The sequence below is a fragment of the Ursus americanus genome, chromosome 19, assembly GCF_024610735.1.
Source record: "Ursus americanus isolate L20-20 chromosome 19, mUrsAme1.1.p, whole genome shotgun sequence".
NCBI classification, from domain to species: Eukaryota; Metazoa; Chordata; class Mammalia; order Carnivora; family Ursidae; genus Ursus; species Ursus americanus.
Window position 1 is genome coordinate 56,126,732 of NC_142145.1, and position 26,431 is coordinate 56,153,162.

General features: G+C 36.3%; 1 protein-coding gene across 1 annotated transcript in view; it reads left to right on the top strand.

Moving 5' to 3' along the window:
- TWSG1 (twisted gastrulation BMP signaling modulator 1) overlaps nucleotides 1-26,431 on the top strand; it is a 65,219-nt gene that overhangs the window by 20,493 nt on the left and 18,295 nt on the right. Inside the window, exon 3 of the mRNA XM_045793871.2 lies at nucleotides 11,573-11,672. Within this exon, the coding sequence (XP_045649827.1) occupies nucleotides 11,573-11,672 (100 nt within the window). The remainder of the gene's footprint in view (nucleotides 1-11,572; nucleotides 11,673-26,431) is intronic.

Genomic DNA, 26,431 nt, shown 5'->3' on the forward strand with positions numbered 1-26,431 from the left:
TTGCTATAGCCAATGTCAGAGAAATTACTAGCTGTGCTTTCTTTTACAATTTTTATGGTTCCAGGTCTCACATTTAGGTCTTTCATCCATTTTGAGTTTATTTTTGTGTATGGTATGTTAAAGTAGTCTTGTTTTATTCTTTTGCATTTAGCTGTCCAGTTTTCCCAACACTGTTTATTGAAGGAACTGTCTTTTTCTCATTGCATATTCTTGCTTCCTTTGTTGAAGATAACTGACTAAAGAATTGTGGGCTTATTTCCGGGTTCTCTATTTGGTTCTATTGGTCTACGTGTCTCTTTTTGTGCCAGTACCATACTGTTTTGATTACTACAGCTTTGTAGTATATCTTGTAATCTGGGATTATGATACCTCCAGTTTTGTTCTTTTTCAAGATTGCTTTGGCTATTCAGGCTCTTTTGTGGTTCAATCCAGATTTTCAGAGTATTCATTCTAGTTTCGTGAAAACTAAATATTGGTATTTTGATAAGGATTGCATTAAATGTGTAGGTTGCTTTGGGTAGTATGGACAGTTTAAGAATATTTGTTCTCCCAATCCATGAACACGGAATATCTTTTCATTTGTTTGTGTCCTCTTCAATTTCTTTCATCAGTGTTTTATAGTTTTTGTAGTACAGGCCTTTCACCTCCTTGGTTAAGTTTATTCCTAGGTGTTTTATTCTTTTGTGTACAATTGTAAATGGGATTGTTTTCTTAATTTCTCTTTCTTCTCCTTTATTATTAGTGTCTAGGAATGCCATGGATTTCTGTGTATCAGTTTTTTATCTTGCGACTGTACTGAATTCATTTATGAATTGTAGCAGTTTTTTGATGATGTCTTTAGGGTTTTCTATGTATAGTGTCATGTCATCTGCAAAGAGTGAAAGTTTTGCTTCTCCCTTACCAATTTGGATGCCTTTTGTTTTTTTCTTCTGACTGCTGTGGCTAGGACTTCCAGTACTATGTTGAATAAAAGTGGTAAGAGTGGACATGCTTGTCTTGTTCCTGATCTTAGGGGAAAGGCTCTCAGTTTTTCACAAACAAGTATGATGTTAGCTGTGGGTTTTTCATATATGGCCTTTATTATGTTGAGGTACGTTCCCTCTAGACCTACTTTGTTGAGGGGTTTTATCATGAATTGATGTCATACTTTGTCAGATTCTTTTTCCGCGTCTCTTCAAATGCTCATATAGTTTTTATTCTTTCTCTTGTTGATGTGATGTATCATGTTGATTGATTTGTAAATATCCAGCCTTGCTTCCCTGGAATAAATACCACTTGATCATGGTAAATAATTTTTTAAATGTATGTTTGGATTCAGTTTGCTAATATTTTGTTGAGGATTTTGCATCTGTGTTCATCAGAGTTACTCACCTTTATTTCGCTTACTCTGTGGTGTCTTTGTCTGGTTTTGGTATCAGGGTGATGCGGGTGTCATAGAATGAATGTAGAAGGTTTCCTTCCTCTTTAATTTTTGGGAATAATTTGAGAAGAATAGGTATTAACTCTTCATTAAATGTTTGGTAGAATTCACCTGTAGAGCTATTTGGTCCTGGACTTTTGTTTGCTGGTAATTTTTTGATTATTTACTCGATTTCATTGCTGGTAATTGGTCTGTTCAAATTTTATGTTTTTTCCTGTTTCAGTGTTGGGAGGTTATGTGTTTCTCTGAATTTATCTATTTCTTCTAGGTTTTCCAGTTTTTAGCATAAAATTTTTCTTATTATTTTATTAAATATTTCATAATATTCTTTGTATTTCTATGGTGTTGGTTATTTCTCATCTTTAACTTCTGATTTTATTTATGATTCTTCTCTCTCTCTCTCTCTCTTTTTTAATGAGTCTGGCTAAAGGTTTGTAAACTTTGTTGATCTTTTGAAAGAACCAGATCTTGGTTTCATTGATCTGTTCTATTTTTTTTCTATTTCATTTATTTCTGCTCTAGTCTTTATTATTTCCTTCTTCCTACTGGTTTGGGTTTTGTTTGCTATTATACAAACAGTGTATGAGAGCTCCTTTCAGTGTAAGCTTAGATTGTTTGTTTGAGATTTTTCCTGCCTCTTGAGGTAGGCCTGCATTGTTATAAACTTCCCTCTTAGAACAGCTTTTGCTGCATCCCAAAGATTTTAAATCATTGTGTTTTCATTTGTCTCCATGTACTTTTTGATTTCCTCTTTGATTTTATGGTTGACCCATTCATTGTTTAGTAGTATATTATTTAACTTCCATGTATTTGTGTTTTCTCCAGATTTTTTATTGTGCTTGATTTCATAGCATTGTTATCGGAAAAGATGCATGGTATGACTTCAGCCTTTTTTAATTTGTTGAGACTTGTTTCTTGGCCTAATATGTGATGCGTTCTGGAGAATGTTCCATGTGCACTTGAGAAGAATGTGTATCTGCTGTTTTCGGATGGAAAGTTCTTTTTTTTTTTTTTTTTTTTAAGCCTTAGCATTCACCTTTTTCTTTTTTATTATGTTAGTCACCTGACAGTACATTATTAGTTTTTGATGTAGTGTTCCATGATTCATTGTTTGCATATAAAACCCAGTGCTCCATGTAATACATGCCCTCCTTAACACCCATCACTGGGCTAACCCATTCCCTCACCATCCTCCCCTCTGAAACTCGCAGTTTGTTTCCCATAGTCCATAGTCTCTCATGGTTCATCTCCCCCCTCTGATTCCCCCCCCTTCATTTTTCCCTTCCTTCTCCTAATGTCCTCCATGCTATTCCTTATGTTCCACATATAAGTGAAACCATATGATAATTGTCTTTCTCTGCTTGACTTGTTTCAATTAGCATAATCCCCTCCAGTTTCATAGGATGGAAAGTTCTGAATATATGTATTATATCCATCTGGTCCAATGTGTCATTCAAAGCCACTGTTTCCTTGTTCATTTTCTGTTTGTCTTATCTCTCCATTGATGTAAGTAAGGTGTTAAAGTCCCCTACTATTATTATATTATTACTGATTACTTCCTTTATGTTTGTTGTTGGTGCTTTATATATTTGGGTGCTCCTATATTGGATTCTTAAATATTTACAATTGTTTTATCTTCTGTTGGATTGTTCCCTTTATGATTAAATAGTGTCCTTTGTCTCTTGTTACAGTCTTTGTTTTAAAATCTATTTTGTCCAATATAAGTATTGCTACCTTGGTTTTCTTTTCGCTTACATGCATGATGGATGGTTTTCCACTCCTTCACTTTCAATCTGCAGATGTCATTAGGTCTGAAATGAGTGTCTTGTAGGCAGCATATAGTTAGGGCTTGCTTTTCATCCATTCCAGCACCCTGTGTCTTTTGACTGGAGTGTTTAGTCCATTTACATTCAAAGTAATTATTGGCAGGTATGTATTTATTGCAATTTTGTTTCTTGTTTTATGGTTGTTTTTGTAGTTTTTCCCTGTTCCTTTCTTCTCTCATAGTTTGCTGGCTTTCTTCAGTGATATATTTGGATTCCCTTCTTGGTTGTTTGTATATCTGTTAATGGTTTTTGATTTGTGGTCACCATTAGGTTTATATATTACATCTTATGCATATAGCAGTCTATATTAAATTGACAGTTGCTTAGGTTTGAACCCATTCTAAAAGCACTAAATATATAGTGTTTGAGGCGTATGATATCATACTTTTCATCCTTTTATTTTGTGAATCCCTTGTGTGATTTTTATTAGTATGCTGAATTTAGCTACTTCTGTGCTTCTTGCATTTCTTACTCCCACTTATGGTCTTTCCTTTCCACTCAGCAAGTCCTCTTTAATATTTCTTGTAAGGCTGGTTTACTGGTGATTAATTCCTTTGACTTTTGTTTGTCTGGGAAACTCTTTATCTCTCCTTCTATTCTGAATGATAGCCTTCCTGGGTAGAGTATTCTTGGTTGCAGGTTTTTCTTTTTTTTTTTTTTTTTTTCAGCACTTTGAATATATATCATGCCACTCCCTTCTGGCTTGGAAAGGCTTGGAAAGTTTCTGCCGAAAAATCAGCTTATAGCCTTATGGGGTTTCCCTTTTATGTAACTTTTCTTTTCTCTCTTGCTGCTTTTAAAATTCTTTCTTTATATCTACTTTTCGCCATTTTATTTACTATGTGTCTTGTTGTGGAACTCCTTTGGGTTGATTTTGTTGGGGGCTCTCTGTGTCTCCTGCATCTGGATTTCTGTTTCTTTCCCCAGACATGGGAAATTTTCAGCTATTATTTCCTCAAATAAATTTTCTGCCCCCTGTTTTCTCTCTTCTCCTTCTGGGATCCCTGTAATGTGGATGTTATAACACTTAATGGGGTCATTGAATTCCCTTAATCTATTTACTTTTTAAATTTTTATTTCTTCTCTCTTCTGTTCAGCTTTATTGCTTCCCATTATTCTGTCCTTCAGGTCACTGATCCATTCTTTTGCTTCCTTTAATTTACTATTTATTCCATCTAGTATATTTTAAATTCCAGTTATTGAGTTCTTTATCTCTAATTGATTGGTTCTTTATGTTTCTTGTGTTTTCTCTTTTTTTATGTTTCTGTCTGTTGAGGGTCTCACTGAGGTCCTCCACTCTTTTCTTAAGTGCAATGAGTATCTTTATGATAATTACTTTAAATTCTCTATCAACTTTAAATTCACTTAGCTGTCTTGCTGTGATTTTTTTTCCTTTTTTTCCCCCTTGTAACATATTTCTCTGTCTCCTCATTTTGACGAACTCTCATGTCTGTTTCTGTGTTAGGAAGGTCAGCTGTGTCTCCTGCTCTTGAAAGTAGCAGCCTTATGAAGAAGAGGTCCTGTAGTGCCCTCCAGTGTAATGCCACCTGTTCACCAGAACTTTGCACTTGAGGGGTGTCTCCTGTGCATGCTGCATGTGCTCTACTGTGGTGGCTGAGCCACTTTGCTTTCAGTCACCTGCAATGGCGCTCTCTGCCTGTTGTGGCCAGGATTTGGTCCCTGTGTTGTTAGAGGGGCCAGTCTGGAGCTGCTTGGGCTTGAGTTGAGTCAAACCAGGCATTTGCCAGAGATGCAGTAATACCAAACTGTAAATCCCACCCCTCCCAATTTATTTTGCAGAGGATTAAGATCTCACCACAACCTTAGTTGTATAGACAATAGGTTTGATGGACTCTTAATTGAATAATTATGTAAAATCTCTGTAAAAGCCCTCTTCTGTCTCTTTGTAGTCAAAACTAGCCCCCTTCCCAGACTCAGCACTTGTCAACCACTGATTTGATTTTTTTCTTACAGTTTTGCCTTTTCCAGAATGATTTATGAGTGGAACTGTACTGTTTGAGGCTTTTGTGTCTGCCTGGCTTCTTTCATTTAGTATAATGCTTTTGAGATTCATCCCTTGCGTGTATCAAGTTATTGCTGAGTAGTATTTCATTGTGTGGATGTACCACATTTGTTTATCCATTCACTAGTGGATGGACATTGGGTTGTTGCCAATTTTTGGGGATTATGAGTAAAGTTGATACTTACTTTCACTTATATGTCTTTGTGTGGACATATGTTTTCATATCTCTTAAGTAAATCCCTAGGAGCAGGACTGCTGGGTCACCAAAGCTCCTTGATAGCCATCATCTCACTTGGATACCAAAGCCTGTAAGGGAAAATCCAGCAGTACCATCCCCTTTTTATGACTGAAAAATGGAGAACCACTGTGACACACTGCAGTTTATGGGCTAGGACTTGAATCTAGATCCTGTAAACCCAAGTCATTTCCTGTCTACTAGAGTATCATGTTCTTTTCAGTGATGTTTCCCGGTATTAACAACAGTTCTAACAAGTTTCTAGATCTTGGCAATGGTTAGAGAATGGAAATATTTATCAGTAACCAAACATTGAAATATAAATAAGATTCTTCCTTAAGTTATTAGTTTTCCATTGCTGGCCTGGAAATTTGTAAGTTCATAAAACAAATTTTAACTTTTTTTTTTTTTTTTTTTTAAGAGTAAGTGTGTGAACAGAGTGGGGGGGGCAGAGGGAGAATCTTTTTTTTTTTTTTAGATTTTATTTATTTGTCAGAGAGAGCGCGAGAGCATGCAAAAGCAGGGGGAGGGAGAAGCAGGCTCCCTGCTGAGCAAGGAGCCCGATATGGGACTCGATCCCAGGATCCTAGATTATGACCTGGGCTGAAGGCAGACACTTAACCTACTGAGCCACCCAGGCGTCCCAGAAGAGAGAATCTTAAGCAAGGCCCAGCACAGAGCCCGTCACAGGGCTCCATCTCATGACCCTGAGATCATGACCTGAGCCAAAATCAAGAGTTGGTTGCTTAACAGACTGAGTCACCCAGGTGTCTCAATAAATTTTAACTCTTGGGGCGCCTGAGTGGCGCAGTCGTTACGCGTCTGCCTTCGGCTGAGGGCGTGATCCTGGCGTTCTGGGATCGAGTCCCGCATCAGGCTCCTCCGTTGAAAGCCTGCTTCTTCCTCTCCCACTCCCCCTGCTTGTGTTCCCTCTCTTGCTGGCTGTCTCTCTCTCTGTCAAATTAATAAATAAAATCTTAAAAAAAAAATTTAACTCTTAAAGTCTAGTCTTAGATAAATCCCACCCCCCCAATTTATTTTGCAGAGGATTAAGATCTCACCACAACCTTAGTTGTATAGACAATAGGTTTGATGGACTCTTAATTGAATAATTATGTAAAATCTCTGTTTTCTGGCATTCAGAGATTTAAAATTCTCTGAGATGTTCAAGATTTTTCTAATACAAATGTAATAACATTTTAAACTATGAGATTATCCCTAAAACTTTTCATCCTGCAGATTTTCATTTCATATAAGCTTTTAAAGCCGCTTGCCAAATTCTGAATACTCACGCTGGTCAATGTGAGATCATCCAAATGTAAAAATTTCTATTTCTTCTTTAGTATAAAGTTTCAATTTTTTCCATCATAAGTTTATTGTACAATGATTACTTTACGAACGTCTAGCATAGTACTACACACAGAGTACAGATGTCTTATTCCATGTTACTCTGACTCTAGCAGGCAAGAGCAGTGCTGGTAGAACAGTTTGAGTCAGAATGCCTGATGTCAGAGCCCCAGCTGCAGGAACTCTGACAAATCACTAACCTACTCCTCAGTCTTCTCAACTGTACCATGAGCAACATCCACACTTTCTCTGAGACTTGCAGACTAGAGAAGCAGATGATGTGGTCATTAACTGGCTGAAGCAAAAGAAGAATCAGGTATTAAATTCCAACTCACTGGTTTTGCAACTCCTAGCCAGTGGTACTTATTTTACCTTTACAAACAATGATTAAACATGGGCAATAGCACTTCTAATTGTATTCAGGTAGAGAGTGCAATGTATAATAATGCCTTTGATTAAACAACCTAAAGGATTGTTTAATTATGGGTTCATTCTCTCTAAGAAAGTAATAACTATGATTATTGAAATGCTAAATTAATAAAAAATAAGCTTTATATTTCTCATTCCAATGTTTCTTTAAAAAAAGAATATCTAACCAAAACTGGGGTCAAATCTCAGCCCCTTACTAAATGATGTACAAATTTTATAATCTTATTTGAAAAATGAGGATAATAACTGCTTTGAAAGGGCCTTTATGAGAGTCAAGGTAATGCATATAAAATGCTTAGCACTGTGCCTGTTAGTGTTATAGAAAACCTAATACTTAGGAACTTTAGGGGAGGTAATAGTAAACAAGTGGAAGCATTGAATCTGTCTTTATTTTGGACTTCTGTGAACTTGGCGTTAGGTTGTGATCACATGTTCCATCCAAATGAGCAGTACTCAAGTTTGGTCATGTAAGGTTAGGAAAATATATAAATAGCCAGTCCAAACAGAAATTCCACATCTCAAGTCAACCATATTTTCTACTTAAGTAGAGAAAGATAATGATCAAGTTTTTGATAAAGAATAAGAAAGTGGACACTCAGGAAGTGGGGGGCCCAACCACGTTCATCTGCCTCTGCATTTGCCTGTGCACTGGAAGCATTTTCTACAGCAACACCTCGACCTCCTTGACCTCCACGTGGGGTCATCCGGGGTGTCGGTCTGACGAGCCAGGCCCAGGCTGCTCTGCAGCATGCCCAGAGTGCTGCTCCACCACCCTCCCCTGCTGCCGGGTGGTTCTGGAGGTGCTGAGGGGGCAGAGAGGCGCCAGTAGCACCCCTGTGGTGGCCATTGAAAAAAACAAAATTTTAAATTAAAAAAAAAAAGTGAACAAGATGTGGAAGGGATTAGGATTCAAGGTCTACTTCTGAATTTTGGTACATAAAATATACTATTAGGCTGTTAATAAATTATGTTGACAGAGTCTTACAATAGGGAAATGCTAATTTTTTTAGATCAGGAGAGTATACAGTCAATTTTTGTTAGAAATGTGTAGGAATTTACCAAAGTGGGTGGAATTTGGGGTGTTTTTCCTTCCACTCTAGTATATATTTTCCAGTATTTCATAATTAAAAAGTACTTAGATTTTTTTTAAAGTGTCCTTGTTAACCTTGACTGTAACCTCTTTAGGAAAGCTTTCTGGTTACTCAAGATTCATTTATGTTTTCGTAACTAAAACTGTTGAAGATAAATATTTCTTTTTAAGTGAAGAAGACTGCTTAATTAATTAATTTTTTAAGGTTTAATTATTTATTAGAGAGAGAGAGTAGACATGTGCATGCAAGCTGGGGGAGGGGCAAAGAGAGAGAAGTAGACCCCCTGCAGAGCGCATAGCCTGTTTGGGTGGGGGGGGGCTCCATCTCACCACCCTGAGATCATGACCTGAGGTGTTGTGGGCTTAATTGACTGAGCCATCCAGGCACTCCTCTGCTTAATTTAAATGGAGTAATTTTTAATGTTTTCCTGTGATTCTTAATACATCACAGAGTTAACATATTGAGTTGTGCTTTTTTTTTTTTTTTTGTATTTCCAATACTTAGGTTCAAAGGACTTTAGAAGTATTTTTTATAGTTAGAAACATTCATCTTAACCATAGTTTTCTTGCTGTCAAGAAAATTATAGTGTACATTTCCAGAGATTTTTATGACCAAACATTCAATAATATAATTTTGCAAGACATGTAAAGTGAACAGAAAAGAATGAATTACTTGGTGAGCCAAACACACATGGTTGTTATTTATCATTATTTACACATGGAAATTCATTGCTTTTATTTTTTTCTTGACTTAACAATAGTCATAAAGCCAATGCTTTCCGTGTATTTTTGCTCTCTTGATCTGCAGTAAGGTTTTTGGGATCCTAAACGATATATATTAAATTTGCCTGGAATTTTCTCCTGGAAAATGAGAAGTTAAGTGTGTGTTTGAAAATCGAAAAGACACAAATCCTGACTAAAAGTTGGTTTGAGGATCTCATTTTCCTTATTTTTCAATCTCCCGAAAAGAATGCTGACATGAGCTATGAAGAATAGAGATTTGATATATTTTTAGGCTTATTTACTCTGTAAATGTTTTAATTTATGTGACTAAGTTTGTTTTATTAGGACAAAGATTTTTCAGTCTCTTCTGTAGTAAGATGGAAAGAAAGAAAAATATTAGTTGGCATATTGTTACTTTGGCATTCAACCAGTTTTCACAGTAATTTTTTACCAAGAAAGTCTTCGCCTGGATTTTTATTATTTTAATAGTACAGTAATAAAGCTTATCTTCAAGTTATTTCCCTCATGGCTTGGCTTCCTATAGCTTCTCCCTTTGTATCCTATCAGTAAATTATAAATCATTAAGCATATTACTGGAGTACATTATTCCATCATACTGACATGTAAAAGTACAGGCATCTATTAAGAGGGTGTGAAATAGATTTAATCTTGAGGGCTGCATAATCCAGGCAAGTTGAAGCAACTTTTAAATAGTCTTGGTTTTAACCTTCCATTAATTCTTAGTAATCTTAAAGTATCACCGCCCTTTCATTCCAATTTAAAACACCTAGCAGATCCCTGACAGTAAAAAGGCATAATGAATGCTTTAATGACTCAGACTGGAAGCCATTACACTGACATTCATTTTCAAATTACTTAGTGTGATAAACAAGTCTTTCATTTAATAAGCTATTATTTGGAAGCTTCCATAGATAGAAAAAGGAGAGATTTGTTACTTTCTAATTTGCTTCTCTTGAGCTAAATAGATAATGTAAATACAAGCAACTAAGAGAGTAAAAGTTTATTTTCTATGTATAATGTAAATTAAAATTTAAAAGAAGCTTTATTTCTTGTGACTAAGTGGCAACCTTAAAACTAAAAAACAATAAGTATCAATATCCTTAACTCTGATAGTGTTTTTAAAAAACATATACTCAAAAAATGTTCACTCATTCCAAAGATAGGACAGATTTTTACGGAGAAACAAGTCACAGAGTGTATCTTTGGCAACTCTGCTTTTCTAGGTTTCCAAGTAAATTTGAGCTTGTCTGAAGTAAGCATCACCAGTTATATGATGAAGCATCTGTACTTCTCAGCAAGTGCCTGTCCTTCTAGTCCCTCTCCTTCTAAGAGACCTAGCAAAGTTACCTAAGGTCGATGTAATAAGATAAACTTAATAGGGATAAAAATTATGTGCTGTGTTTGTTTAAGTTTTTAAAAATGTATATGGTATCTCATAACCCAGGAAAAGCTGAGTAGGCAGTGGTGGCTACAGAATTTCCCTTTAAGTTGGCTTTGTTTAGGAGTGGCTGTCTAGTGGAAAGGACCAAAAGAGTTACCTTGAAGCCTCATTTAGGAAGCAAAGTTTAGTGGCTTAAAATAATAACCATTTATTTGGCTCTTGTTTCTGTGGGTTGGCAGTCTGGGCCTATATCAACCGCATGGTTTTTCTAGGCTCATTCTGTGTCTGTTGTCAGCTGCTGGTTGGTTGGAGGCTGGATGAGATAGGATGGCATCAAGTAGACCAACTTGCCCATGTGACCTTTCCCAGGCTTACACATGGCAGCTGGGAGAAGCTCTGAGAGGAAGAGGAGGGAGAGCACTCAGTGCTGTGGAGACCCAGACTCAGAACTGATATGATGTCTCTTCCACCAAATTCTGCTGATTAAAGCTAGTCTGAAAATAGACACTGTCCCTTGATTAGAAGAGCAGCAGAGTTACGTTGCAAAGAGGGTGGGTGGACCCAGGGAGGGAATAATTGTTGCCTTCTTTTAAATAGTCTATACCACACCACACACACTGCTTTAATATGTTGTAGGTCAATAAAAATAGCAGTTTTTGAAAGATGCTTTTATTTATACTCCACATATTGAAAAACCACAGCTCCCACTACAAGCTGGCTAGTCATTTAATTTGGACAATGAATTTAATAGCTGAAAAGCAGGTTTTGTGCTTGTACTGAACTATTTTGCAAGGTAGTTTAGGGGGTAAAGTTATGGGTTATAAAGTGAAATGTTTTCTCTGTTTCAAAATAAGATAAAAGCATCCAAAATAAATCACTGAATGTGTCCAAACGAAAATATAAATCTGCTTGATGGTGTAGATATTTATGTTCCAACAAACAGTTAATGATCTTTAAAGAAACCTGTGGAAGAGTAGATTACTATAAATGCAAATGTGGGGATTTTGCTGCAAAATACTAACAATTTTAAATATAGATGTTTGAAATTTTAAGTTTGAACATCTGTCTTGTTTCTAGGAGCTCTGCCAGTGCCGACCTGGAGAAGGAAATTGTTCCTGCTGCAAGGAGTGTATGCTGTGTCTTGGGACCCTTTGGGATGAGTGCTGTGATTGCGTTGGTAAGTTGACATGCAGGAAAGTTTCATATTTATCACAGAATCTTTGATTAAGAGACTTTAAAAAATATGAATGTATTTTATGTGTATAGACTAGTGTGGGTATAGATGTAGTAGGTGTATAGAACATTATTGAATTTGCTTGGATTGAATGATGTTTACATATATGTGCAGTTTTATTTTTATAGAAAAGGTCTGGAAGGAAATTCAAAGTGCTTATTCTTGGGAAGTAGGAATGGAGGAACAATGGGAATTTTTTTACTTTTTATTTTTAAATTTCATACTGTTGAATTTTTAATAAGAAATGTGTTATAATTCCAAATAAAAATAAATACTTGGTATATTAAAAATTGATTATCTTCCTTTTATATAAGACTTCACTATGGGGCGCCCAGGTAGCTCAATCGTTTAAGGGCCTGAGTATTGATTTTGTCCTGGGTCTTGGTCTCAGGATTGTGAGATAGAGCCCTTATTGGGCTCCACGCTGGGCTGGGGACTGCTCGGGATTCTCTCTCTCTGTCCCTTTTCCCTCTGCCCCTCCCCGCCTCTTTAAAAAAAAAAAAAAAAAAAAGACTTCACTAAGAGATCCTTGAGAAATTAAAAGATTTTTTTTTTTTTTTGAGAAACTAAAAGTTGTTCTTAAGGGCTTTCTGAGGAATAGCATCTAAGATGTATTAAGTAAAAAAAAGAGGGGGGACACCTAGGTGGTTTAGTCGGTTGGACTCCCAACTCTTGATTTCAGCTCAAGTCATGATCTCAGGGTTATGGGATCCAGGCCCCCTTTGGGTTCTGCTCTTAGCAGGGAGTCTGTTTGAGATTCTCTCTGTCTCTCTCTCCCTCTGCCCCTCCCACCACTTGTGCTCTTTCTGTTCTCTCTCAGTCTCTCTAAAATAAATCTTTTTTTTAAAAAAGCAAAGTGTGCAAAAGTGTTTTTATGGAATGTTACCACTTGTTGTGTTTTCGAAAGAAAATTTACATGTGTGGACTGCTGATGGGAGAAACACTCATCATCCTCTCTCTAACCAGTTAACCCTTTCTCATCCTCTAAAACCACAGTTCGAGTGTCGCCTTGTCTCCCAGACGTCTCTTTTGACTGAGACAGGGTCCTCTGCGCTGTCCAGATAGTCTGCTTTTGTTGGATCATGTGCTGCATGCTCCTGTAATTGTTTTTAGCATGTTTCTTCCAACAGTCTATAAACTCCTTAAGGACTGGATGGTATCATTTTGATCTTTTAAAATTAACCACTATGTTTATCAGAGTGGGATATATGTACATACTTGAAGTACATGCACATTGTACTAAAACAGCCCCATGGCATGCTTGTACCCAACCCTTTGGTCTTGTGTCAGAGACAACAACTTCCAGCTCTTTGGTATTGTCTTACTTCTTACTTCATAATTTTAAATAATATCCTTATACTGTTCTCTCGATTCTTTGATTTTAGAAACTATTCATTGACTTCTTATTATAACAGATGATGACTTAGCTTTCTTATCTCTTATCTTCCTAATATAGTTATCACTACTTCTAGTTAAATCAGTAATTACTTTAGCAATCCATTGAATAAATTAGTGTTACATATTAGTTTGATGCATGATAGTATAAACACTAGTTTATTAAATGAATAACACCATTACATCTTTTTATATTGGAGTGTACTTCCTGAAAGATTTCTTACTTTTCTAGACTTTGTGTTAGTGTTTAAAATTTTGGCTTTCATTTTTAATTTCCAAGAGCCCTTCTTTGCTTGTCCTTTTTGGGGAGCATACTGTTCTTGTTTTATAGATAAGATATTTTCCTTATCATCCTGGGACTGTTAATTATAGAGTTCAGTTGTGGTTGCAGTTTTTCCTTCTGCTCTTTGCACTGTTGCTGTTTCCTCAATTGCCTGCTGATCCTTGGACATCTATTGATAAATAAAAGTTAGACATTCTGATGCTAATTGGGAGCCCTGTGTTCATAGACAGCGCATGGAATCTAGTTTGCATCGCGGTTAGATGGTTGCAGTCTTTTTCACTGAAGAACCCTCTGTCTCAGTATCTATAGATTTTTCCCTTTGGGATCATACAGCTTTTCAGGGAAGAATCTTTAAATGTCTAGCCTGAGGGGTGAGATGTCCGACTGCAAATGTTCTGGGGTCCTGAGAGGTGATGTTACTATTCAGAAAGCGTACTGTCATATACTTTTCCTTATTTTTTCCACCCTCTACAGTTGTTGGTAGTCCCCGTCCAGGATCTCTTTGGCTTAATTTCTCTGGGGAATAACCCTCTCCTCTTCTACAATTGTGGGAGAAAAGAGGTAGGGACCGATCGGGAGGTTATAACTATCCTCAAAATAAGCTTGCTTCCGCCTTATCTGTTTGTTTGCAACTCCTGAGCCTTCCGAGAGTTCTGTGGTGTACATACACTTGCCTGTGAGGGTGACTGCTTACTCTGCTACATTTAGCTCATAGGTTCTTCCAAGGTGGAGTAAGTGTTTCAGTTTCTTGTTTTTCCTTATTGTTTTGCAGTGAATTCCGAGAGAACTGGGACAGAGGTGTCTTTTCTCTGTCATCTTGTACTCACCTTGGTATCTGTAATAGCTAGTATCATGTCCGGCACATAGAAGGTGCTCCGGTGTTTTATGACTGTCAAATAAATGACTTCTTACTGCATTATTCTCCCAAGATGGACAGTTTATGCCCTTGATGGTCATAGTTTTTAAAATTTTGTTAGTGAAAAAAAAAGAAGTTTTGAATTATTTTAGAGCATTAAATGTAAATTTATTTAATATGTACAATGAAAGTGAAAAAGAGAAAACAAGTCCTTCAATCCCTAAATACATAGATAAGCATTTAACATGGATGCCAAATACACAAATACGCTTTTAACATTGCCTAAAATAATGTGGTGAGTGTGTGTGTGTGTGTGTGTGTGTGTGTGTGTGTTACTCATCACACAACGAAAATAGTGCCATTCAGCTTTTGTGGGTTTTTTTTAAGATTTATTTTTTTAAGTGATCACACCCAGCATGGGGCTTGAAGTCACAACCTGGAGATCAAGAATCACATGCTCCGCAAACTGAGCCAGCCAGGTGCCCCCATTCAGCCTCTTCTTCTAGGAAAATAGTTCTATATTTCTGCTGAGAAAGAACCACTTATACATGGTCATATCTCTGCGGTTCTAGAAGCAACTGGTATGCTTCTGGGCTAGCTTCCATTAAAAAATATATATATATATATTATTTACCTGTAAAGGATTTAACCACTAGTTTTAAACTTTGAGTTCATAATGTAACTTTACCTCTCATTTAAAATTCAATTAATCTTTCTGCTCTCTAGGATAAAATTTCCATCTTCCAGTTATTTTTGTAGAAACAGTATTCTTTTTCTCGTAAGCAGTTCTCTTCCACACTAGGTTCTTGTCATGTCCTCTGCAAATCTGTGGCTGCTCCTGCCTTCTAAGTTGAAACACTCCCCGTGACTTTTCACGAATTTTTCATGGGTGGGGCACAGGTCTCTGAGAGGACCTAAATTAAGAGTGCAGCCTTCCCTTCCCGTCTCATTCTGTGGACTTTTAGCATGTACTTTGTCTAGCAGCTCTCCTTCTGCAGCCTTGCATAAGAGAATTCGTTTCTCTTTTCTGATTTTCTCTTAAAGTAAGAGTAACCACCATAGCTCATTTTTATACTTGCTGTTCAACATATTCCTCAAATTCTGTAGTTTTGGATCCTAGATCCCTACCTACAGCTTTTTTGGTTTTGTTTTAGTGTTTGTTTTTGCTTTTCCAAGTGTACACAAAGATAGTACAATGAACTGCTGTGTACCTACTCCCCAGCTTCAGCAGCCATACTTGTTTCATCCATTCATTCATCTGTCTGTGTATCTCCACGCTCCCCCCCCCCGCCTCCTTCTTTTGTTGGAGTATTTATAATTTCGGTACATCCCCAAAGTCCCTTAGTTATACATCTCAAAAAAAAAAAAAAAAAGTCAATTTTCTTCCACAATACAATGTCACCACCACACCTGAAATACTTAGCAATGCTTTCTTAACATTGGGGCACCTGGGTGGCCCAGTCGGTTAAGCGTCTGCCTTCAGCTCAGGTCATGATCCTGGGGTCCTGGGATCAAGCCCCATGTCGATAGAGCTGCAAGCAGGGAGCCTGCTTCTCCCTCTCCTCCCCGCTCGTGTGCACTCTCTCTCTCTCAAATAAATAAATAAAATCTTAAAAAAAAAAGTCCTTAACATTTAATACCCAGTCCATAGTCAGATTGCCCCAATCAACTAGATGTTATTTATAGTTGTTTTAGGCAAATCAAGGTCCCGCAGTCCACTTACTGTATTTAGACTGTTAGGTTTCTTATGTTTCTTTTATTCTAAAACAATTCTTCCTGCCCTCACCACCTTTTAAAATTCCATGGACTTGTTGAAGAAACTAGTAATTATGATGGAAAATATATCACTTTCTGGATTTGGCTGATTGCTTCCCATATTTAACTTGTTTTTTTTGTCCTGTTTTCTATAGATTGCAAATTAGATCTAAACACTAATTAGATTCAGATTCAGTTTTGGGGAGGTGGGGTACAGTGGTAAATTATACACTATAACATCTGGTTGTCCTCCTTTTAGTGGTGTTAAAATTGATTGGTGGGCTCAAGTGGTGAAAGTCTGATCCTTTTGTGGTAAGTTCTCCATCAGTCTTTCACCTGGTAGTTTCACCCTTCACTGATGACCTTTGCCATTATCAATTTCATTAAATAATGATCTATTATTGTCTTTCCTTCTGCATTTATTAGCTGGAATTATTCTATATAGAAGAAGTTTCTTACATCTACTAGGGCCCTTTGGTTACCCTGAAATAAAGGATATATAAACAAAAAGTGAGATAAATACTTAATTCTCTTTGTTCATTTTCAGAGTAATGACTTCATGCCCTAGCAAATTCCAGTAGTGTTCAATACATTTTTGCTTCGCTTTTTGGTAGGTTGGGTGTGGGTGTGGGTAGGTGGTATTTTAAGTATCATTATAAACTCATGGTTTTTTACATATGTTTAGTGTTTTAATCAGTTGCTGTCATTATTCTTTTTGCTCAAAATTATCTCATCTTTGGTTAGTAGAAACCTCTTCAACTTGGTGCTTGAGTCCTTTTGACATGGCTTCTGTTCTCTTTGCTAGTTTTAGAGGCTGTCCAAGGCTCATCTTATATATCTTACATATGTAGTTAGCCATTTCCCCCAGGGGACTTTGGTTCCCAATAGAAGAAAATGGTGAGTAGAGACCACAGTCTTGCCATTAGGCCTACTTGTTGCTACTACTAGCTTCTTCTAACCTTTTTTAGTGGGCAGAGCTAATAAATAGCTGTAAGGGAAAAAACCTTTTGAGTTTGTAGTAATATTGCCAATTCAAATTTAAGATGACAAGGTCTTTACTCCTTTTGATTTTACATCTGTAACTCTTGTGCTGAGATTTTTGGTTTCTAACAATATTAATGTAATTATTTATATGCTTTATTTATAATACATCAATGAGACTATGAAGTGGCAGTTAGGATTGTCGTTTGTCCTTGAATATGTATTGAAGATGTAAAGCCCAGATAACGGTCTTCTGAAATCAGTTGGAGTATTTTCTGCAAGTGGTTATGTGACAAACGTGATACAAAGTTAGGTTAATTTATGTTAGTCTTCAGTTTTTAGGGATTGTTTATTACCTTTCTGATTTATTTTTGTGTTTTGATTATGTAAAATATTTACATAATTAGAAAGACAAATGTATGTAACAGTGGTAAAGCAGCTCATATCCATCTCTGTCACTTCCACTCTTTTCCTTCCCTCAACTATAGATAAGATGACCACATCACTTATTGTCCAAGCTAATACATTTTTGCTAGTTAAACCAGGACAGTAGGATAAACCGGAACCTGAATTGACCTGAACTGGCTCAAGGAAACTGGGATGAATAGTTTCATCCTACCTATAGCCATTGTTTAAAACTTTCATAGGCATTTATATTTGTTTAAAAAAAATTCATTTGTTACATAAAACATTATGCTTCATGCTTTTTCTTTCTTGTTTTTGTATTTTCATTTAATTGAATGTCCTGGAACTTCTTCAATATTAATTTTTTTTTGGTACCTACACAGAACCCCATTGTTGGCTAAAACACGTTATGTATTCATTTGTTGATAGGTGGACATTTGGGTTATTTCCAATCTTTTACCATTACAAATAACAGTATAATGAATAATCTTGGGTAGTCAAGTCTATGTAATATTGCTAGATATTATCCAGTTCTCTTCCAAAAGAGTCAGAATATTTGCATTCTCACCAAGGCACCGTTCCCCCACAACACTTCCAAAAAATTATGTTGCCAAACTTGTTGCTATTGTTTACCAAAGTTTTGGATTTTTGTTAATTTGATAGGGAAGTGGTATAGTTTTAAATTTTCATTTCTCTTATTACCAGTGAGGTTGAGCATCTGTTCATATGTTTAAGAACTATTTATATTTACTTTTTTGTGAATTGTTCATATCTTTGCCCATTTTTCTACTGGATTATTGGTATTTTATTTATTATTTAGAAGTTTAAAAATATGTTAGGTATATAAAACATTTATGCTATAATTTTGTTTCCCAGTTGCTCATTTGTATTTTAACCTTTTTTGTTTTTGTTTTTAAGATTTTATTTATTTGAGAAGGGTAGAGAAAGGGAGCACGAGCAGGGGGAGGGAGAAGCAGACCCCCCATTGAGCAGGGCGCCCAATGCAGGCCTTGATCCCAGGCCCTTGACCTGAGCCAAAGGAAGATGCTCAATGGACTGAGCCACCCAGGCGGCCCTTCTTTGCTATTTTTTATCCTGAAAATTTTTTTATTTTATGTGGTCAACTTTATCAGTGTTTTCTTTCATTGTGTCTAGATTTTGAGTCATAGTCAGGTTTCCCCCTACTCTCAGATAGTACTTGTATGGTTTTATTTGTTTATTTATCTACATGTAACTCTCTAATATATTTGGAATTCATCCTGATTTATGTATGAACTTTGGATCCAATTTTTTTCTTTTTCACACAATTCCAGTATTCATTTAAATATTACTTATAAAGTCATAAAGCTATTTATTTAAAAGTCTGTCTTTCACTGATTTGAGATGCCACCATTATCATATGTACTTTGCTTTATTTCTGGATTTTCTATTCTATACCATTGGTCTCCATGTCCGTTCATGCATCAAAACCACACTGTTTTATTTATAGAAGCCCTATAAATGTTTTAATATCTAGAAAGGCTAGGCATCCATCCATTGCTCTTCTGGCCATGGTATATTAATTTCAAGCTAACATACATACTACAGTTAATAAGAGGATTCTTTTCTTCCCTTTAGGTTTGCATGTGCTCTTTGTAAAAGACTTTCCAACCAGGCTTAGCTCTTGAAAACTGATTCTCCAAAGAGTTATTAATATATTAGACTGCCCTTTTTCCCCCTGAGATTTTCTGCCCTGAAGTGCAGAAACAGACCATGATAATATAAGTTTCTGTGTAAGTGAAATGCTCTATTGTGTATTTTGCTCATTAGCCTGTGCTTTTAGAATAATGTGCAATGAAAACAAGTGGGCCTAACAACTGAAAAGGAGCCACTGGCCAGAATAGCAACTTGGTCCACATAAACAAAATCTAACCTGAACTAAGGTGGCTTCCTGCTTTGATTTCTTTTCTTATTTACTTGTCTGCTTTATAGTTTCTGACCCTTAATTCCTGTTTTATGGCCATTGTTCTGACTTTACCCACTTAAATTAGTTTTGCTTGTTGAATAATTTCACATAAATGGAATCATACAGTATCACATAGTGGTTTAAAATGCATTTTAGAAAATTATGAAATGATTTATAATATAATAGACTCTACGATTAACCGTAAAAATAAAATTGTCAGTTTTTTAATAAGCAAAAATGGGTTTATTTAGGAATAGCAGAGAATTGCAATTTGGGATGTGAAAGCTACAGCAAAACCATAGGCAAGTCCAGAAAACAAAGGAGAGGAACACTCTTTTATAGAGGACAGGGAGGAGTTAGGAGTACTGTTGTAAACAAAAAGTCCACTGGAGTAAACTAGGAGTTGGAAGTGTAGTGGCTTCTCTTTTTGGCTGAACTGGGACAGTCTCTCATTGTCTAGGTTGTTGCCTGGGGAGAAGAAAATCTTTCTCTCTCCTGCTGGGGTAGCGAAGTATAGGCTTCTTCTTCCTATTGGGAATTCAGTGGTGCACTGTTTGGATAATGTTGATTTGGAGAGCCTAGATTTTTTCTGATACTGAGGTCACTTCCAGTATTTAATGAAAGTATTATAGATTCTAGAACTAGGCTATGAAGCCTGCTGAAAAACTGCTTAGCAACAATAACTTGTTGAACCATTTTGTCACACCATTTCTGCGACCCCAGATCTTACCCAGGTGAGAGAAAAGCCTGTGAAAATTGGAAAAGAAGGTGAGGGTGTCAGGTGAGAGGCAGTGCCTGCAAAACCCAGGAAAACAAGATGAGACAGCTATGCACTTGATACTTGAAACACAAACTTGAGCCTTAAGGTACAGGCTTTGCCATTCTGTTGATCACATGTTTCTTCTGTATTCCTGCTTCTTTATCTGCCTTAGGAATTCCTTGAACTCTGACTTTCAACTCATGGCTATTGTCCTAGGCCAACTTGACTGGGGCTTGGCCTCTTCCTTTTAGGACATCCAGAGCTTTTGTTATGATTCTACCTTTTGTAGCTCAGATCAAATCTAGGTGTATCCTTTGGTATCCTAGGTGTATCCACACAGAATGGATTTCTGTCTTGCTTCACACCAACACTTGTTACTTTATAATATTAAAGAACAAATATGTGCTAAGAGTTCAAACAAATACTAGTGTGGTAAATGTTTGTTTTCTTAGTTATTTTTAGACACAATCGAATTACATTCCTAGTTAAGGAAAACATGAATAAAATTAGAGTACAGCAGAAAGCACCTTGGCTGAAAATAAATAACTTTGGGACCCTACCCAAACATAACATAATTGTTTTTGTTTTAATTTTTATTTATTTACGTTTATTGAAGTGTAGTTGATAGAGTATTACATTAGTTTCAGGTAGGCAGTATAGTGATTTGACAACTCTGTACATTATGCTGCACTCACCACAAGTGTAGCTACCACCTATCACCATAAAATGCTATTTCAGTACCATTGACTATATTCCTTATGCTGTGCCTTTCATCCTATTGACTTATTCACTGTGTAACTGGAAGCCTGTACCTCCCATTCCCCTTCACTCATTTTGCCCATACCCCTACCACCTCCCCTCTGGTAACCATCAGTTTGTTCTCTGTATTTATGAGTCTCTTGTTGCTTTTTTGTTTCTGTGTTTGTTTTTTAGATTCCACATATAAGTGAAATCTTATGGTGTTTGTTTTTCTCTGACTTCTTTTACCTAGCATAATAACCTGTAGGTCCATTGCTGTTGTTACAAATTCTTTTTTATGACTGAGTAATATTCCATGGATATATATATGTACATGACTACTCTGCTTCATCCATTCATCTATCAATAGACACTTGGGTTTCTTGTATATTTTGACTATTGTAAATAATGCTGCAATAAACATGGGGTGCATATATCTTTTTTAATTAGTGTTTTGTTTTCTTTGGTCCAGTAAATAGAATTATTGGATCATATGGTATTTCTATTTATTATTTTTTTAGTAACCTCTGTACTGTTTCCCACAGTGGCTGCATCAATTTACATTCCCAGCAACAGTGCATGAGAGTTCCCTTTTCTTTACATCCTTTCCAACACTTGTTATTTGTCTTTTTGATACTAGCCATTCTGACTCGTATGAAGTGATATCTCGTTGTGGTTTTGATTTGCAGCTCCCTGATGATTGGTGATGTTGAGCATCTTTTCATGTGTCTATTGGCCATCTGGATGTCTTCTTTGGAAAAATGTCTTCAAGTCCTTTGCCCATTTTTAATTGGATTATTATTATACATATATATATATATTGGTGTTGAGTTGTATAAGTTCTTTATATAGTTTAGATATTAATCCCTTATCAGACATCTTATTTGCAAATATCTTCTCCCATTCGCTAGGTTGCCTTTTTCTTTTGTTGGTGGTTTCCTTTGTTGTGCAAAATCTTTTTATTTTGGTGTAGTCCTACCAGTTTGTTTTTGCTTTTGTTTCCCTTGCCTCAGGAGACTATCTAGAAAAATGTTGCTAAGGGCAATGTCCAAGAGGTTATTTCCTGTTTTTTCTTCTAGGAGCTTTCTGGTTTCAGGTCTCACATTTAGGTCTTTCATCCATTTTGAGTTTATTTTGTGTATGATGTGAGAAAACGATCCAGTTTTATTCTTTTGCATGAGGCTGCCCAGTTTTCCCAGCACTATTTATTGAATAAACTATCTTTTTTTCCATTTATATTCTTTTGGGTGAGGAGGGAGGGAAAGAGGCGGGGAGGGACAGAGGCAGAGAGATAATTTTAAGCAGGCTGCACACCCAGTGCAGAGCCCCATGCAGGGCTTGATCTCACAACCCTGAGTTCATGACCTGAGCCTAAATCAAGAGTCGGACGCTTAAACCGACTGAGCCACCCAGGCGCCCCTCCATTTATATTCTTGCCTTCTGTGTTTGTAGATTAGTTGACCATATAGGTGTGGGTTTATTTCTGGGCTCTCTATTCTGTTCTGTTGATCTATGTGTCTGTTTTTGTGCCAGTATCATATTGTTTTGATTACTACAGCTTTGTGTAGTATGTCTTGAAATCTGGGATTGTGATACTTTCAGCTTTGTTCTTCTTTCTCAAGATTGTTTTGGCCTTTTGTGGTTCCATACAAATTTTAAGATTATTTGTTCTAGTTTTGTGAAAAATACTATTAGTATTTTGATAGTGATTGTGCTGAATCTGTTTTTGCTTTGGGTAATATGGACATTTTAACAATATTAATTCTTCCAGTCCATGGTTTGTCTTTCCATTTGTTTTTGTCATCTTCAATTACTTTCATCAGTGTTGTATAGTTTTCAGAGTACAGGTCTTTAACCTCCTTGGTTAAGTTAATTCCTTGGTATTTTATTCTTTTTGGTTCAATTGTAAATGGAATTGTTTTCTTAATTTCTCCTTCTGCTATGTCATTATTAGTGTATAGAAATACAACAGATTTTTATGTATTAATTTTGTATCCCATAATAAATATTTATTTTTAAATCCTTATTGACAAATATGATTTTCCATTTTTTCCTTTTAAAATACTGCTAGTATTTAAGAAAACTACACATATTATTTAAATTATGGTCTCCACCAAATCCAATTTTTGTAAGTGTTGTATTGATTTAATACATATACCAGAAATGATATGTCAAGAGACATAAGCTTTTTTAACTTGGTTTTATTTTGCTTAAGATGTTTGATTAGCTCAGATGTTTATAATTGTTACCCAACAAGTACTTAAGGACACCCAAGACTAAAGAGAGTTCACTTTAAAGCTGATTTATTGATTTAAAAGTGGTAAGTAACAAAACTGAATTTAATTTATCCACTAGGACAAATAGCCCAGGAGCTAATCCCAAAATGACCCAGGACACAGGGTTTTCTATTAGTTATAATAGCTTTAGAGTGAATTTTCTTCAAGGATTATCATTAAATATCCTTTTCTTTACTTTCAGCCCACCATAATCTGTTACATATATCAGATATGAGTCATAGCATAATATTCAGGAACAGTTTCTTTTCTTTTCTTTTTTTTAAGATTTTATTCATTTGAGAGAGAGAGAGCACAAGCAGGGGGACAGGGAGAGGGAGAAGCAGACTCCCCACTGAGCTGGGTGCCCGAAGTGGGGCTCGATTCCAGGACCTGGGATCATGACCTGACTGAAGCCAGACACTTAGCCATCTGAGCCACCCAAGGCGTCCCATTCAGGAACAATTTCAGTTATCAAAACAATTTGCAATTCCCAAAACTCTTCTTTTCCCCCTCCCAAAATAAGCTATGTCAGGCAATTGTTTTTTAATTAAGGTGATTTTTTTTTTTTTTTTTTGCCAAAATGGAATAGTAATCACTTAACTCAGGTGTTTCTTTGAGAAGTTGAATAGCTATGCCTTTATTCCAAAATAAGCTTTAAAAAAAAAAAAGATTCTCTTTTGTGATACCCATTGGACATTATTCTTAGAAATGATAATTGACCCCACATTTCTAAAGTAAATTGCTTATTTTTTTTTAAAGATTTTATTTATTTAGTTTTGACAGAGAGAGAGGCAGCGAGAGAGAGAACACAAGCAGGGGGAGAGAGAGAAGTAGGCTTCCCAATGAACAGGGAACCCCATGTGGGGCTTGATCCCGGAACACTGGGATCATGACCTAAGCCAAAGGCAGATGCTTAACGACTGAGCCACACAGGTGCCCCTAAATTGCTTATTATTTACGAACCCCTTAAGTTGTCATAAAACAGTTTTGGGGGACACCTCGGTGGCTCAGGTTGTGATCCCAGGGTCCTAGGATTGAGCCCCGCATCAGGCTCCCTGCTCAGTGGGGAGTGTTCTTCTCCCTCTCCCTCTGCAGTTTCCCTTGCTTGTGCGAACTCTCTCTCTTTCTCCCTTCCTGTCAAATAAATAAAATCTTTTTTAAAAAACAGTTTTGAGAATTGCATTATGAAGTTATTTTGCTTTTATATTTGTATGTGAGCCCTAGCCAAAGCAAGGGGCCTGCTTTGATTGAAAGGTTTTTTTTTAAAATCACTCATTGCATAGTTCACCTTGTTTATGCAAGAAGGAACTTTGAGTTTGCTTGTAGTATATGTCCTGTATATCTTCTGCCTTTTAAAAAGACATTTTAAAAGGGGATCCTGCCCCAGTACTATGAGCACACTTTGGACTCAGATCTTGGTTTCTAATATCATTCTCCAATAAGACAAGTCAGGGTCCTTGGAATAACAGCTGGTTCTAACACTGAGGCAGGAAATACAGAAGATAAGCCTTGAACATGTGAAAGTGCCAAAAGGTAAGGAAGTGCTAAAAAAAAAAAATTACCCATATTGGTGTGTGTGTGTCAGCTTTACACAGAAGCCAACTGAAAGAGCTCCTGGTGGCTAAAGCTGGAAAAAATAAGCAACAAAATAAAGTAGTAATGGATTATAACCAAGAGTATAAAATAAATATTCATGGATCTATACTGATATAAAAATTGATTAAATAAGTTAACTAGTGGAAGAGAGGAGACAGATCTCTAAGGCGAATTCAAAATAACATGTATATGCTCTCCCCTCAAAGAGGGTGAGCATAACTGCACCCTTCATAGGTAGGGCTACAGATAGCGACTTCCCTCCAAATGGTACAGTATGGAAAGGTGGGGAAAGAGTAACTTTGCAGTGGAGAAATCTGACATACATGATTTCAGCCAGGTGATCAAGGTCAATATAAGCAGTCATAAATCTTGTTGGTAGTGTGTACCTTTGATCCAATTTGATGAAAATAGCACTTTATCTCTGTGGTCTTCCTCCCAATAACCTATAACCTGAATCTTATTGTGAGAAAAACATCAGACAAATTCTAAAAACAGTGCATCCTACAAAATACCTGATTAGTACTACTCAAAACTTTGACAGTTTCAAAAACTAGGAAAATTGAAAAACTGCCACAGCTATGAGGAGCCTAAACAGACATAATGGCTAAATCGGTGTAGCATCATAAATGGGATCTTGGAACAGGAAAGCATATTAGGTAAATACTATAGAAATCTGAGTTAAGTGTGGATATTATTTAATAATAATGTATCAGTATTGGTTCCTTAATTATAACAAATGTACCATACTATATAAGATGTTAATAATAGGGGGAAACTAGGTGTGGTAGTATTATACACTGTACTATCTTTTCAATTTTTCTGTACAACTGTTGTGAAAAAAAATTCTGTTAAAAAATAGGCTGTAGAGAGGAGCACCTGGGTGGCTAAGTTGGTTAAGCATCCAACTCTTGATTTCAGCTCAGGTCATGATCTCAGGGTCTTGGGATCGAGCCCCACTTTGGGCTCTGCACTTACTGGGGAGTCTGCTTGAAATTCTCTCTCACTCCCTCTCCCTCTGCTCCTCCCCCCACTCACATTCTCTCTCTCTCAAATAATAAATAAATAAATAAATAAATAAATAAATAAATACATCTTTAAAAAAAAAATAGGTTCTAGAGACAACTGGGTGTCCGTTGGTTTAGCATCTGCCTTCGGCTCAGGTCATGATCTCAGGGTCCTGGGATCGAGCCCTGTGTCAGACTCCCTGTCCAGCAGGGACCAGGGAGCCTGCTTCTCCCTCTCTCTCTGACTCTCCCCCTGCTGGTGCTCTCTAGCATGCTCTCTCTCCCTCTGTCTCCTTCAAATAAATAAAATCTTTTTAAAAAAATAGGTAATAGAGGGAAAAAAGCTTACAGAGGAAAATAGCATGGACTATATGATCCTATATAAAAGAAATTTTATCCATTTATCTAATTGTCAAAATAAAGAGACTATTTAAAAGAAGAAACCTTAGGATTTTTGTTGGAAGTACAGTAAATTTACAGATACATTTTTGGAGTATTGATATAGTTTTAATATTGAATCCTGCTACCCATAAGCATGGTATTGGTCTCTATTTAATGTCTGTATGTCTTTAATGTCTTTCAGTAAAGATTTACCATTGTCAAAACAAAAAAATTAAGTTTAAAATGTTTATCAGTGCATTAAACAAAGAATAGTAGTTTTGTTGGTATTGTAAAATTTGGGGAGATCAGATGAGATTATGCTATTGA